The following is a 15,776-nucleotide window of genomic DNA, read 5'->3' as shown; positions in this document are numbered from 1 at the left end:
GGGCGAGCTCAGGTCCGCAGCGCCCGGCCCGGAGCGTCAGCCCCGCCTGCGGCCGCAGCCTTTGCACTGCGGTCCAGCCCGCTCCCAAAGCGGAGCCGCCGCAGCCCCTGGTCCTGGGCTAGTGGGAAACCCGGCTGGCCGCTCGAGCTGCCTGTCCAGAAGGCCGGGACTCGGGACTGGGGCCGATGCATCTACACTGGGCTTGAGCCCTGGCTCCAAGCTTGAGTGAAGCTCAGGTCCTGGCGCCCCCCCCATCCCCCATGGGGCCCTGGGTCCAAACTCTGGGTTAGGCAGAAGGGGGTCAGTCTTGAGGCTGAGTTCAAACCTGGGCTCACACTGCAGTGTGGACACCCCCTCGCTTTCTGGGTGCCTGTCCCCTGCACTTGGGGGTTGGGGCACTGCCCTAAGGTGGCAGCTCAGGTCCGTGTGACTAGGGCTGTCAGGAGATGGTGCTGCTGTCCTCAGGAGGGGTCAGGGGCAACTCAGCTGGCAGCTGCCACTGCAGGCGATGCTGCAGTTGATCCTCCAGCCCTTGTCTCTTGCAGATGATCGAAGTAGATGGCATTGGCCTGAACGCTGTCTTCATCCTCATCATGTCGCGCGTGTCGCAGGCCTCAGGCTCCATCCTGCCACCGCTGAGCTCACTGGTGGGGCCCAAGAAGGTGTCTCCCACTGTTGGGCAGAGGGAGCGAGAGGAGTCAGCAGACTCAGGTGAGGGCAGAAACTCGGTGGGTCTGTGCAGCACCGGTTCGGGCAGGAGGAGAGCTGGACACCAGAGCCTCCCACTGAAGGCAGAGACTGTGAGCCCCAATCAAGGGCTATGACGACAACTCCCTGGCGGTCTGTGGTGGCACAGGCTGCTCGCTGCGGGCCAGGCCATGCGTGGCTGCTGCAGCTCAGGTAGACATCTGGGGCTTGGGTGGCTGCTCTTTTTAGTCCCTTGATCCTTTAATTGCATTTGTGCCTCCTTCCTGCAGCTCCTTTTGTTCAGTCTGGGCTGTTTAATCCCTAGGAATTACGGGCAGCAGAAGGGCAGCTGAGGTCCCAGCGCAGCAGAGACAGGGATCGGGGAGGGTAAGAAGCAGGGCAGGCTGAGGAAGTGCAGGGAGCTGCAGATGGCAGAGGGGGGCCTGCAGTCCCGTGTCACAGCCCTGAGAGCAGCGGGAGGCAGGGGAGACAGAGCTATGCTGGAGCTGCTCCCTTGTCCCTCTGCAGCACTGGCACCGTAGTGCTGGGGCCTCCAGCGAGGGGTCTTGCTCCTTTCCCCAGGGCAGGGCTGGCAGGGGGTCCCCAAAGAAGTGTGTGGGAGTGGTGGGTTGAGGATGGGGTAATTATGGGGGGTCCAGGGGCTATAAAGTAGGTCCCTGTGGTTCCCCACACCCCAGATCACTGGAGCTGGGAGCGCCTAGGGAACTTTGGAGGCACAGCTGCAGGGGTATGATGGGCCGTGGGAGGGCATATCTCTGCTCCCCTACAGATTGTGCCCTCTCCATTCAGCCCAGTCTGGCTCTGCTTTCGCTGCTGGGGGAGGTTACAGGGAACTCCCTGGGGCTGCAGCCGCCTCCTCCCTGAGACTCCGTGCCTTGCAGGCTGCAGCTCCCTGAGTGGCTTTGCCAAGTCCCTGCAGAAGGCGGAGGCCCGGCTGTGGAACTGTGTGAACCCCAGTGTGCGGCTCCTCCTGCAGCAGCATGCCAGCGCCAGTGCCTACGACAGCGACGAGGAGGACTCGCCAGGCGCCCTCACCTGCCTGGCCCAGGTGGACCACAGCTTCCTGGGGCTCAGCCGCTGCCTCTGTGTGCAGGAGAACCCCCGCACAGAGACCTTCCGAGGCCATATCAAGCCGGCGGCCAGTGACACGGCCCCGGGCGCCTTCTCCTACCACCCTGTCCACCCCTGTGTAGCCAAGCACTGTGCCACCTTGCATGCCCTACTGCAGCACCGCCACCGCCTCCGCCTCTCCCGCGAGTACAGCCACCGCCTCAAAGGGGCCTCAGATTTCGTCTCTGACCTCCTTGCTCTCTTGGCACTGAAGGACCGGGGAGGGGACCCTGGGGGGAGCAGGCAGCTCAGGGGACTCTGTGAGGAGCTGCGGACTCATACCAGCCACTGGAGCGGGCTGCAGCGCAAGATGCGCAGTGACCCCTGGCTGCGGGAGCTGCTGCTGCAGCCTCATGAGTCAGTGACACACATGAAGCGAGCGCTGGATCTGCTGGCCCTGCATGCCATCCGCCTGGTGGAGCACTACGTAGAGGTGCAGCTGCACTGCTTGGCACGGGCCAGCCCCGCCGCCCTCTCCCCTGCCCAGCTCTCTGACCTGTTCCAGGGCTTGGAGATCTACAACCACCTGCTGAGCGACCAGGCCCTGGAGCGAGCCTCTGGCGAGCCGGGGACTGACCCCACCGCTCCACTCCGGCGCAAAGGAGAGGTGGGGGTTGGCGCTCAGGCCTATCCCATTGATCGGGTGTTGGGCGTGCTGGCAGCTGAGAGAGGCAGGCTGGCTGCCCACCGACTCCACCAGCTCCTTCTGCAGCGGGCACAGAGGGACAGCCTGGAACAAGTGCACTGGGAGAGTGCTGTGGTGCCTTGGTCCATGGACCGCAGCAGCAGTGAGACAGAAGTGGGGTCCCCTGGGCCCCCCATAGTGGAGGGGCTCCTGAGCCTCCCTGAGGAGCTGCAGGTGCTGTGCAGGGAGGACAAGGAGCTCCTGGACCTTGTTCTGGGAGTCTTGGTGGCCTCCACCGACACGCTCTGGCACCATGTGCTCAAGAGGCCCAAGCAGGAGAAGCCCCCAGCAGAGGAGGACCAGGAACCCCTCATGGCGCCAGCCGCCAGTCCGGACCTGGACGAGAGGCTGAGCCCGGCCTCCCTGCCCAGCTGGAAGTCTGTGCGCTGGCTGGACGCGTTTTACTCGGAGGCTGCCGAGGTTCTGTATGCACAGTACCGCCCACTCTTCTGGGAGGCCACCGCCACCTCGCTGGCCCATCACCTGGAGCTGCGGCAGGACCAGGCACAGCCCTGTGGAGGCCTGCCCCAGTGCACAGAAAGGGCAGCAGCTGCGCTGGCACAGGAGCTGAGCCAGGCACTGAGTCAGGGTGAGTGCAGGGGGGCGGGGACCGGAACATGGGGCCTATCCCCTCTAGGGGGCACTGGCTCCAATCCGGTCTCAGGGTGGTGCCCTGGTTGGTTATAGAGGGTGGGAATGGGGCACAGGGTCTTTCCTCTCCAGGGGGTGCTGGCTCTCATCCAGCCCTGGGGCAGGGATTGGCTGGATTGAGGGGCAGGTAATAGGACATGAGGTCTTTCCTCTCCGGGGGACGCTGGCTCTGATCCGGACCCAGCTCGGGGACTGGCTGGCTCTGGGGGGAGGGTTTGGGACACGGTGTGTCTCCCCTCTGAGGGCGCTGGCTCCCATCCACGTTAAGGTTTTGGTGCCCAGATATCCTTCCCATCAGGGCTGTGGCATGGCTCCTAGTGCAGGAGTTGGGGTCTCAGGCCAGGGGTCTGCCCCGGCCTGGCAGTATCTGGCTCCCTAGTTGGCACCAGCAGTGGGAAGCCAAAGGCTGACTGGCCTGATTCCCTCCTCCTCCGCTGGGGCTGTGCCCAGGGGCAGGGCCTGTCCTCAGGGCCAGCTTTAGGAAGTGCGGGGCCCATTTCGAACATTTTTGGCAGGGCCCCGACAGGGATGACTAAAAAAAAAAAAGGTAAAAAAAATGCCGTTCATTTCTTCCATGTATTATTTACTTTCCATAACTATATAAATAATAACAAAATTATATATTACGTACATTGTGTCATATTATAAATATCAAGTTGGTTAAGAGGAACTTTATTGTACACCTCGGGCAGGGGGTGTGGGGGCTACTGTGGGCAGGGCAGGGGTGCAGCAGGGCTGCGTGCGCAGGAGTGTGGGTACACAGCATCCTGATGGTGAGTGCCTCCTCCTCCTCCCCCCACCAGGGTAGAGCAGCGGCCATGGCTCGGGGCTATTAAAGGCCCGGGGCTCCCCTGCTTCCACCTCCCAGCCCTTAAATAGCCGTGGAGGCCCTAGGGAGCGGCGGGGCTCAGGTGCTATTAAAGATCGAGGCAGCTGCAGCAGCAGCTGAGCCTGGGTCTTGCCGTCACGCCAATACAGGGCTTGGACCATGGGCCCGATTTGGGGAACTCAGGCGAATCAGCCTAAAGCCAGCCCTGCTGTCGTGGTGCTCACCCCCATGTTTGCTTGCAGCCTGCGTGCCCCTAGAGTGCGAAGCGGCTCGCGCGCGTCTGTGCCTGTGCTGATCTCTCAGGCTGTCCCTTCCAGCTGGGACCGAGGTAAGGCCGGCTGCCTGGCCTGGGTCCTGTGGCCAGCAGGAGTGCTGTGAGGAGCCTGGCTGCGTGCACTGGGACTGCGAGGGGCCTGGGAACAGGGAGCCCTGCGTGGGGTACTTTGGGGAACACGCTGGGAGTGGGGAGCTCTGTGGTGACCTCCAGGGGCAGGGGCAGGTGTTTCAGGGACCCAGGTGTGGAGCAATCCCTCCCCCACCGTGTGTGCTTCTCCCCTCTCCGCAGGGTCTGCCAGGCCCTGGGTTCCAGCCTCAGCGATAATGGTACCTGGGGCTAGACATGGGCACGGCGCACAGCAGGACGCCCAGTCTGCTCCGGGAGCTCCACCTCTCCCCTGGCCTTCGCCCTGAATGCCTGCAGCCTCCGCTCACTGCAAGGACTGGTGAGTGACGACTCTCTCGGCTGCAGGCTGGAGACTCGGGGAGGCGGAGCAAGGGTTCTGTATCAGCCAGAGGGGCGCTCACCATGAGGCGGTTCCTCGGGGAACATTTGCCCCAGTGCTTTGCTGAGAAATCAGCTTCTTAGGCCCTTGGCAATGCACAGTTATCCCCACCTCTAGGCCACCCTGGTGCCCCGCCCACTGCCATGCCCCTAAGGCAGCCCTGGCACTCCCGGCTCCGAATCCCACACATCCCCCCTCGCACCGACAGCCGCCCCGGCACTGCTTCCTCCTGTCCCGCCCCGAGTCCACATCCTGCTGGGCTGTCCCTGTGCCAGCTCACTCTGTACCCGGGGTCTCCTGGCTTTGCCCATTAACCATTTCCCTCCTGCAGCAAGCAGCAACCTCGTCTCCCGAGCTCCGCGGAGCCTGCTGACTCGCTGTCTGGCCACGGGGCAGGCCTCCTGCTCCGGCTCATGGCCAGCCTATCAGCACCTTGCGGCCTGGTCCCTCTGCCCATTCCTGTCGTCACCCACAGGGAGATCTCCCAGGCAAGTATGGCTCCTGGGACACTTCGGGCCGGGACCCGCAGCCAGGGAGCTGCTGGCTGAGCCTGCGGCTCTCCTCCGCCAGCCATAGGGAGTCATGGAGACAACTGACCCCAGCACCAGCTGCTCCAAGCCAGGGTCTCTCCCTGTAGTGTGTGCCCAGGCGCAGCAGGAGTGGGGCTGGGATCCCAGGCCCAGGGGGCTGCAGCTGCCGCCCGAGCCAGGCTCTCTTGGCCATGGCTGACCAGGGCTTCACGTCTTCTCTCCTCTGCAGTTGTTAAGCAGAGACACCAGCTTGGCGGAGCTTGTGAGTGGGCCTTCCCCTGAGGCGGGGGACAGCCCCAGGTGGGTGCGGCCGGCCTTCGGCCCCACCAGGAGCGGCAGCTGTGCCAACAGATCCACTCCACTGCCCGCCAGCATCCAGGTAGGGGACCCTGCCCTGCTCACGGTGGCTGCATAGGGTTCGGGGAGGGTCCCTGCCTTGGGCCAGCCCCTTCCTCTGTGAGCCGCAGCCCTTCCGGGAGAAGGCCAGGCCTGGACCGCACTCCTCTGGCGAGCCCCGGGGAGCTGGGCCGCAGAGCTGGCCCGGGCTGGAAACCCTGCACGTTCCTGTCCTGCCCTGTCCTGGGCCGGAGGGCAGGCTGACGGGGACGGGGGGACGGGACTGGCTTGATCCAGGTGAGCAGGTTGTAGGGGAGAACGACTGTGGCAGCTCTAGCAGATGGGTGGTGTGGAGTGTGCGGTGCTGGCTCTGGGCTGGGGGCGGGCTGGCCGCATGGTGGCGGCGCTGGACGGAGGCTGGGGGCGGGCCGGTCCACATGGCGGCGCTGAAATGGAGGCTGGCTTGTGCATCTCCTGGCACGTGTGCCCAGGATCCTGCTGCGTCCTGGCGGGCGCTGTCGTGCTTGCTGACTACGCTGCCAGGTTCCCAAGGGTGGGGTGCCAAGCCGGGCTCTCCGGGGTGCCGGTCCAGCTCCCCTCTGTTCCCCAGAGCTTCTCACAGGACATGCGCGCATGTTCTCCACCGACTGCAAGCGGATGTCGGCAGAGATCTTCGGCCAGACCATGCCTCGGGCAAGCACTGGAGAGCAGGCCTCCATGCAGGTACGTCCTCCGTGTCCTGTGCCGAGCCCCTGCCCGCCGACAGATCCAGTGGCAAGCGCTCATAGCTGACATGTCAAACTGAGAGCAGCTTCCTTCTTGCCCAGGCCGGTCTCCGCCCTGCCCTGCCAAGGCAGCCTGGAGCACTGGCTCTGGTCAGGCCTGCTAGCAGGCCGCTGACACGGCTCTCCCTGCGGGGATCGCTAACCCCAGCATGCTGGGCTGGCTGCAGCCTGAGTCTCTGGGCCTGGTGCTGCCCACAGGCCCAGGCAGTCTTCCCCACTGGTCCCAGTGAGAACTGAAGGTACCTGCTGCTGGGGGCGCAGTGTGAGTGCTGCCCTCCTCCATCCGTCCCTCCTCCAGTGGCGAGTGATTTGGCAGCCAGTGCCCCCTGGGGGCCGAGCTGGCACAGCAGGCTCTTTGGGCCACAGTGGGTCACTGTAAAGTGTTGCCTCGGGGTGGAGCGCAGGGGTGGCTCCAGCCCAGCACGCCAAACGCGTCTGGGGCGGCATGCTGTGGGGGCGTCTGCCGGTCGCCAGGAGGGCGGCAGGCAGGTTGCCTTCGGCGGCATGCCTGCGGAGGGTCCACTGGTCCCGCAGCTTCGGTGGAGCTGTGGGACCAGCGGACCCTCCGCAAGCACGCCTGCGGAAGGTCTACCGAAGCCATGGGACCGGTGACCGGCAGAGTGCCCCCCGTGCTTGGGGCAGCGAAATGTCTAGAGCCGCCCCTGGTGGAGCGTCCCACAAACGGTCCATTGGCCTCACACCAAGTCCTTCCTCCCTCGCCCCAGGATTTGCCCACCTCCTTGCTGGCCCCACCCTCCTCTGGGCTCCAGCCGGGGACCTGGCAGGGTCTGCCTAGTCATACCCCCTCCCTGCTCTGGCTGTCAGCAGGCCCTTCCCACAGCTCCGGATCCGCTCCAGGCTCCCCAAGGTGGGAATTGAACTCCCTGCTGCCGCCCTCGTGTGGCCCTTCCAGCACTCGCCTGGGAGATCTGGGCCTGGCCCCCTGGCCAGTGCTGCCAGCTCTCCCCGGGCACCTCCTGCCTGCAGCAGCCCAGCTGGCCGTCTGCATTGGGCCTACCACACTGTGGAGTTGCACCCGGGTGCCCTGAAGAGCTCCCCAGCTCCCTGTAATCCTTGCAGTGCCAGTGTGGGGCATACACCCCTCACAGCTCCCTCCAGCCATGGCAGGGGTAATGTTGCCCCCTTCCCCGCCTCTTTCAGACCTGCCCAGCTCCCCAGGTGAGTAAGCCTTGGCCGCCACTCAGACTGTCCTGGGCCAGGTTCTGCAGGGCATCCAGCTGCTCCCACGCGAGTCCCAGGTGCCCGCGCTCACCCATGTCATTACAGCCTTTGTGGAAGCCTGGATGGACCACATTCTCACCCAGAAAATCAAGTTCAGGTAATGGAGCTCACGGGGTGGGGGGCTGCGGGTTAGGATTGGGGGGCACTAGCAGAGCCGGGGGGCGCCCAGAGCTGGGGTACCAGGGGGCTGTGGGTCAGGATTGGGGGGCGCCCAGGGCTCGGGTCCCAGGAGGCTGTGAGTCAGAATTGGGGGCGCCCAGGGCTGCGATCTCTTCCGTACTCTCACCCGGGGCTCCCCAGCCTGCAGGGTGCCTTGCAGCTGAAGCAGGACTTCGACACGGTGCGGCAGCTGGTGCAGTCAGAGGAGTCTGGCCTGTCGCCTGAGATCAAGCAGTCGGTGCTGTCGCTGCGCATCTTCCAGCAGATGGACAACGCCATTGTCTGCCTCTTGCAGCAGCCCAGCAGCAAGGCCTGCCTGCCCTCCCACACCTGGGAGTCCTTCCGCAAGTGCTGTGAGTGCTGTGGGGCTGGGCTGGAGGGGCCAACAGGCTGCACTGCCCCAGCCAGGTGCATGAGGGCAGGTCAGAGATCGGAGCCCGGACATGCCCAGAGATGGGCTCTGTTGGGTGCTGTTCCCGGCGCACAATCAGTGTGCATGTGCTGTGCACGCGGAGTCCTGCTCCCAGGCCTGGGGACCAGCTGGACTTGCTCAGCTCTGCACCGGCTGTGGGGGAGCACTGGGGAGTGCTGTGGTGCCTTGGTCCATGGACCCCCCATAGCTAACTACCCCTCACAAGCCCCCTGCCCCACAGCTAACCTTCCCCCTGCCCCACCCAGGCTAATTACCTCTCACAACCCCCGCACAACTAACCTTCCCCCTGCCCCCCACAGGCTAAACTAACCATCTCATACCCCCCCCAGCTAACCTCCCTCTGCCCCCGCCCACAGCTAACCTGCCCTTGCCCCTCACTTCCCTGGCTAACCTCTCCTAGCTTCACTCCCCCGGCTAACCTCCCCTCATGCCCCCCCCCGCTGACATCTCCTCTCTTGGCCCAGGCTCACACAATGGTGTCCGACACAGGACTTCCCCACTGGCAGCCTGAACAGCCTGAGAGCCTGGACGTGCAGGCCTTGCGCAACAGCACCGCCCTGAGACCAGAGCTCCGACCCCTCAGCTACCTGCAAGGCAGCTGCACCCCGGAGTCCTACCTCCTGGCACCCAGCAGGAGTGGCTCTCCCTGCGGCTGCACAGCACACGGCGCTAGGGGCCCAGCCTGCCCGCACCAAGAGGAGCCCTGATAGCTGGGCTCCCGTATGCATGGGTAAATACAGCAGCCAAGTAGCCTCAAAGCTCCATGGCTCTGTGGTCTGTTCTACCCCCATGGGATCCGCTGCCCCCCGGCCTGGCCAGCCAAGGCGTGCCTGGCAGCAGGACTGGCACCATGGTTTGTGGCGCCCTAGCTGCGGGGGTCCTTCCGCGCTCCGTCGTGGGCAGTTTGGCGGGGGGGGGGGGGGCTTTCCACGCTCCCTGTCTCCGGGGCACTTCAGCGCGGTCCCAGAGCAAGTGAAGGACCCGCTGCAGAATTGCCGCGAAGACCTGGAGCGTAGAAGGACCCCTGCCGAATTGCCACCCCCCAAATCCTGGTGCCCTAGGCGACCACCTAGGTTGCCTAAATGGAAACGCCGACCCTGCCTGGCAGGGTGGCCATTCCCTGACCTGCCTCCTGGAGCACACCACAGCCCACTCTCCCCTGGGACTACATATCCAGCATGCAATGAGCCTCTGCAAGGACAGCTGGGCGCAGAACTCCCTGAGCCAAGGCCCCCAAGCCATCAGCAGGAGAGGGCTGGGGCTGGCTCCTGTCTGAGCTGCCCCTGGGCAGGCTCTCTGCCTGGCCAGCTCTGGCAGGGAGCCGCTGCTTGAGCAGGGTGGCAGACAGCCTATGTGTGTCTGGGGGAGCCCGCTGCCCCACAAACAGCTCGGCCCAGTGACTCTGGCCTGGCTGCATGGACCAGGCGCCCTGCAACTATGAACAGCCCCGTGCCCCTGGCCCGGCACTGGGGTCAGCGCCCCTACTGAGCCCAAACCTGCTCCTGCAGCACAGATCCTCTAGCACCATGCCAGGGCATTAGCGCCCCTACTGCCCAGCCCTGCTGAGCTCCTGGGATCTGAGCCGTAAGACACACCGGTCTTGTGGCTGCATGGAGCAGCTTGCAGGCTACTTCGTGGGCAGTGTCGCTGCAGCTCCAGGCCGCGGGGAGTCCTGGAAAGGGAACGGCCCTGGGGCTCTGAGCTGTGTTCTGCTTGCTGTGGGCACGCACAGGGCAGAAGTTAGTTCCTCAGTCTTAGCTCCTTACAACTAAATCAGTGGCAGAGACCAGTGTGAGTTCACCAAAGGCACGTGCCTGGGTGTGGTGATGACTCCTTTCCATTTGGGGTTTGGTGGGTTGTACATGACCCCCGAGTGACAGCTCCTCACCGCTGCCTGTCCACCGCAGCTCCTCCTGAGCAGTAGCTGTTATGGGTCACCGCTGCCCCACTGCTACTTTGGTCGTGGAGTTTGACTAAGGAGCTGGGTTTTCACTGGCTCCTCGTGACAGAATAAATCTCCTCTCTCAGCTGGCTCTGGTGTGGCTGAGCTGTGGAACTCCGGACTTCAAAGAAAAATGTTCACAAATCAGTGGCTCCTCCCCAAACACCCCCTTGGAAGGTTTGGAGTGGTAACAGGGTTATCAGTGACCCATGGCCTTGCCAGTAAGGGACTGCGAGTGTTGGTTGGTTGTTCTCTGTGAGAGCTGCATGGCTCGACTGTGGGCCCTGGACTGACGAGAACATAGAACAGCCAGACTGGGTCAGACCAATGCTCCTCTAGCCCAGTGTGTCCTGTCAGCCGTCTGGCCAGTGTCAGCTTCCAGAGGGAGTGAACAGAACAGGGAATCGTCAGTGATCCATCCCCTGTCGCCCACTTGGCTGCTGGCAAACAGGAGAGAGGAGACAGGTCTGTATCTCAGGGAAGGCCCTTGTTGCTGGGAACCCCTGGGGCTTTGAACAAACGTGTGTTGACTGTGTATTCCGCCCTGTTTGCGAGGGAGAGAGCTGAGCAGTGAGCTTAATCCAGGTCACCTGCCAAGTAACAGGAGGGGCAAACTGGGGAGAGGTCAGAGAGGCAGCTTGATCCTGTCTAAGGTAATGGCTCTAACCATGGATGAGGGAACTGCTGCTCTGCCCTGCCCTGCCCTGCCCTGGCTGTGCTGGTTTTGTCTGCCAGAGACAGAACATATTTCCGCCTACACCAGAGGAGAAGAGACTGGTCTGGTACCATACGTCACAACGATGTCCAAGAAGTTTTTGTTTTCCTGCATGCTGCAGAGCCAGATTCAGACAACGTTGTCCCGCTGCCCCAAGGGAAAGGATCAGCAACGAGGGAAGTGGAGCGAGGAGGAACCAAAGCAGCAGACTGGCAACGTCTGACCGAGAGAGCACAGAGCCAGGAGTGTCTCAGCCCAGCTAGACCGATCAAAATGTGTTCAGATACTCAGCAAATCAAGGACAGGAGAACCTGGAACAAAAATATACAGAGGACAAACCCGGGGCTGGGGGGCGTTGTGGTCTGAAATAAGCAGCTACAGCTAGAGTTGTTTCCACCATTGCAAGAATGCAACCAGTCATCAGTGGTGACTCCAAGAGGAGTGGAAGAGAATTCAGGCAGGGACACGAGCCCACGGGACAGTGCTGTCTGCCCACGTGAAAACAGGAGCTGTAACCACGGGATTCAGAGGCTGGCTGGCAGGTCTCCCCCAGGGCTGCTGACGCACATTGGAACCAATGACACAGCAGCCCATAGAACCACACAGATTATAGGAGGCCTCGGGCAACTTGGAAGGGAGCAGAAGTAAAGGGAAGTCCAAGTGAGCGTCTTTGAGAGTCCACCGGCCCCCGTGTGACAAGGCAGAAAGTGTTGCAAGTGATCTCTTGGCTACATGACTGGTGTGCGGCTGAAGGCTTTGGGTTGGTTCAACATGGTGTCCCTGGTTTCTGTTTGCCAGAAGCTGGGACTGGGTGACAGGATGGATCACTTGATGATTCCCTGTTCTGCTCATTCTCTCTGGGGCACCTGGCACTGGCCAGTCGGCAGACAGGACACTGGGCTAGATGGACCATTGGTCTGACCCAGTCTGGCCGTTCTTATGTAAGATTAGGCCGTGTTCCAGTGGGACAGCACAAGGAAGTTGAAAGAAAACAAGATGGATTTTGGTCTTCAGATCAAAGTGTAGTGACTTTGGTCTTTTCCAATCCCATTCATTGACTGCAGACAAAAGTGAGATGTTCCCACACCGCACAACTAGCTTTCAGCTGCCCCCTCTGCTGCAAAGGAGACACGAGCCACAGCCGGTGTCCTGACTGCCATTAAAGTGTACGAGGCCACATTGCTGCTGTCTGAGTCTCACAGCATCACTGAAGCCACGAGCCGGTTCAACTACCAGCAGCATATAGGGACAGAGTGGGTTCCTCGAAAGGGCGTGGGGGTTCTGCTGGTGGCCTCTGTTTTCTGTGTTGGAAGCAAGGGGGAGCAGCAGTGTGCGTTAAGCTAGGCTTGGCATATCCGTGTAGAGTTAATACACGTGATTATTTGGGAGCCAGCTGCCATGGGACAGGGCACTGCCCACAGCCACCACCCGCTAGCCCACAGCCGCCCACTGCAGGGTAGGGCACTGCCTGCCAGGAGCCCACAACCGCCATGGGGCAGGGCACTGCCCATAGCCACCACCCATGAGCCCAGAGCCACCCCGGTGCACCACACTGCCCACCACAAGCCCACAGCTGCACCACAGGTCAGGGCACCGTTCGCTGCAAGCCCACAGCGCCCAAGAGCCAGTGGATGGGTGATGGATCAGCACAGAGAGGCAACCCCTCAACCGGGCCCCAGGGCCAGCCTCCTCTTGCTGGGCAGGGGGTGAGGGGCAACAGCCATTGCTGGGCTGCCCACACTGCTCTGGCTGCATCCCAGAAACGCCCCCTCCTTCCTCTGCCAGCCCTGCCCGATGCAGGAGCCTGCTTCCCGGAAGCTCCCCTGGGAGCAGGAGGGGGGAGTGGAGAGCAGCTGGACAAGCTGCCTGGTGTCAGTGCTCTGAGCCCGCGTGGATGTGCAGGGAGGCTACGCCTGCACCCCCAGGCCCCAGGAACAGCCTGAGAAGGTGCAGCATGGTGCAGCATTACCCTGCAGCGCTCCTGGCTGGGTCCATGCAGCTGGGCTGGGTGGCAGGGAGGCAGAAAGGTGGTGGTGTAGGATGGGGGAAACCGGGCATAGGAACTGGGGAGGGTGATGGAGGAGGGGCTGGCAGGCACTGAAGCATTTACAAAGGAATCCCAGAGCTGAGCGCTGCAGCCTCCTTTCACCTTGGGGCTAGGCAAGTCCTGAGCTCCCCCTGTGGTGGGTTGGTCCCCCAAGGGTTTGCCATCCCCCCCATTCCTTTGTCTCTGAGGAATAGTTCTTAGGCCACTGCTCCCTTGTCATCCAGCCAAGCTCCATGCCCAGCCTCCATCAGGGGTCCCGGGTCCCTGCTCCCTCTGGCTCCTGCACATCCCTTCCAGTTCTAGGAGATAAGTATATCTCCATATATTATATTATGTCCACCACAGTGAATTGCAGAGAGAGCCAAGGGGCAGCCCGGCCATGGGCCCATTGCACTGGTGGGGAGGCCCACAGCAAGGGAGGGAGCAGCCGCAGGTTCCTAGGCAGAGCCCTGGGGTCTACTTTGCCCCCTGAGGTGGCTGGAAGTTGGGGCCATACTTCCCCTACACACTGTCAGCCAGAGGCTGGGGTCAAGACAGATCTGGCCTCCAGCCCTCTGGTCTCCCTGTCCCCTACCACCTTCAGCTCTCCCAGCATGGGGCCTGCAGTGTTCTTGCCCCTGTGTGTGAGTGGTGGGCTTTAGCTGACAGCGGGGGCCTTGCAGGCAGTTTCCATCATGGGGAGAAAGGGCTGATTCAAGTCAGCCGGTATTGCTGTGGCACAGTCCAGTTCATTCACAAACAACACACTAGGTCCTGGTTCCCTGGACACAGCAGAAGTATGCAGGTAGTTCCCTTACTAGTCCCATGTCTGCCCCTCCAGCCAGCCCTGAGCCTCAGCAGCACTGTGCTCCCTCTCCAGGCCATGGCGACCACTGCTTCTCTCGCTGCCTGCTCCTTTCTCTGGGCTTTCTCACACCCAGATACAAGAGCTGCATCAGTCAATGCCCAAGCTCCTGTGTGACAACCAGTTCCCAGGAAATTCCATCAGCCTCAGGGCTTACCTCTGGGTCTGGCCTTGCCAGTACTTTGCGTAGTAGCTCTCCTTTCTTTCAGCTCTCACAACACAACAGGGCATTTAATTGCCCCTTAATTTTGCCCAGGTGAAGGACAGTTAGCACACTCCTCACCCAGATCTGTCACTCCTGGCTGCCCCCTTCCAGCACAACCCTGTTCAGGGCAAGGATCACTGGGGTTGGGCCCAAGAGAGAGCAGTGGGGTGTGATACTGGGGTCTCAGGGATGGATCCAGTGCACAGACCTAGACCCCTGGTCTCCTATCTACCCCCCACCCACTGCATGGGCTGGTGGGGTCCCCAGAAGAACCATGACTGAGCCCAGTCCTTGTCCCCCTCCCCTTCCCAGATCCATGGGTCAGTCTGCTCCCTGCCCCCCACCGCGGAGTCCAGGGTCAGTTCGCTCCCTGCCCCCCCCCCGCGGAGTCCAGGGTCAGTCCGCTTCCTGCCCCCCTCACAGTCCTGGGTCAGTCCGCTCCCTGCCCCCGCCCGGAGCCCTGGGTCAGTCCGCTCCCTGCCCCCCCCCGCCCGGTGAGAGGCCAGGGGATTGGGGAGGAACTGGGGTCAGGGAGCTGCATGGTGAGGCAGGGGTGTGCCCCAAGGCAAGAGGAGGGACAGGGGGATGCAGGGAGGGAAGTAGGGGGGCAGGGAGGCCTGCACTTGAGGCAGGGGTGTGCCCCCAAGGCAGCAGGAGGGCAGGGAGGGAAGGTGGGGGGGCCAGGGAGCCTCCCCGTGAGGGCAGGGGTGTGCCCGCAAGGCAGCAGGAAGGGGCAGGGATGCAGGGAGGGAAGGGGGGGGCAGGGAGCCTGCACTGTGAGCACCCCAACAGCAGAGGACAGGAGGGAAGTTGGGGGGCAGGGAGCCTCCACGGTGAGGCAGGGGTCCCCAAGGCAGCGGAGGAGGGGCAGGAGGGAAGTGGGGGCAGGGAGGCCTCCACAAGTGAGGCCAGGGGTGGCCCAAGGCAGCAGGAGGGCAGGGGGATCAGGGAGGGAAGTCGGGGGGCCAGGAGCCTGCAATTCGGTGAGGCAGGGGTGTGCCCCAAGGCAGCGGAGGGGCAGGAGGGAAGTGGGGGGGGCAGGGAGCCTCCACGGTGAGGACAGGGGTGTGCCCCAAGGCAGCAGGAGGGGCAGGGGGATGCAGGGAGGGAAAGTGGGGGGGGGCAGGGAAGCCTGACACCTGTGAGCAGGGGTGTGCCCGCAAGGCAGCAGGAGGGGCAGGGAGGGAAGTGGGGGGGGGCCAGGGACTCCACAGTGAGGCAGGGGTGTGCCGCCGAGGCAGCAGAGGGGCCGGGGGACCTGCACTGGCAGCTGCACCTCACCTTTCTTCTTGGGGAGGCCCACGGCCCATTGACCATTCGCGAACTTCCTGCGTTGTCTGTAGCCTGGGCTGGGCTGGGGTCGGGGTCTGGGGCTCCCCCCTCGGGGGCCGGCTCCCGGTGGAGTTCCCCGGGCGAGGTGCGCCGCAGGACGGCCGCTTGGCTTGGCCTTAGAGCCGAGCTTCGTGCAGGGCCTTCTCCTGTGGGGTCCAGGGCAGGGACCGTCGGCCATCCATCACTCCTCCTCCAGAGCCTCGTCCCTGAGCCTGCCATGGCCCGTGCCTGACAAGGGATGCTGTGTCAGAGACGCCCCGTGACCTCCCACGCCCGCATCCCAGAGCAGCAAACTGGGAGCAGGGCTGCCCACAGAGCCCTTCCTTTCCACATACACCCGCGACTAGTCCGCGGCCTGCCTCAGCAAGGGCGCTCTAGCAGCAGCTGGCTGTGAGTGCACACAGCTCCAGACAGACTCCACACCTAGAGGGGAAGTGGAGA

The 15,776-nt window shown here is 63.1% G+C and overlaps 2 protein-coding genes across 2 annotated transcripts in view; both read left to right on the top strand.

Annotated features, from left to right (window-relative positions):
• The window catches only part of LOC116818866 (coiled-coil domain-containing protein 142-like), a 36,928-nt gene that overhangs the window by 12,093 nt on the left and 9,059 nt on the right, over positions 1-15,776 (top strand). Inside the window, exons 4-5 of the mRNA XM_075066734.1 lie at positions 546-711; positions 1,590-3,092. Coding sequence (XP_074922835.1) covers positions 546-711; positions 1,590-3,092 — 1,669 coding nt within the window. The remainder of the gene's footprint in view (positions 1-545; positions 712-1,589; positions 3,093-15,776) is intronic.
• On the top strand, positions 4,603-8,923 carry LOC116818864 (coiled-coil domain-containing protein 142). The gene is given in 12 exon segments (XM_032770118.2): positions 4,603-4,705; positions 5,097-5,257; positions 5,525-5,615; positions 5,618-5,674; positions 6,242-6,319; positions 6,322-6,354; positions 7,578-7,755; positions 7,959-8,170; positions 8,715-8,729; positions 8,732-8,764; positions 8,767-8,865; positions 8,868-8,923. Coding segments are annotated over 12 exon segments (1,116 nt in total).

Source organism: Chelonoidis abingdonii, chromosome 5 (assembly GCF_003597395.2).
Source record: "Chelonoidis abingdonii isolate Lonesome George chromosome 5, CheloAbing_2.0, whole genome shotgun sequence".
NCBI lineage: Eukaryota > Metazoa > Chordata > Testudines > Testudinidae > Chelonoidis > Chelonoidis abingdonii.
Note: the sequence above shows the minus strand (reverse complement) of the source record. Positions and strands in the feature narration are given on the sequence as shown.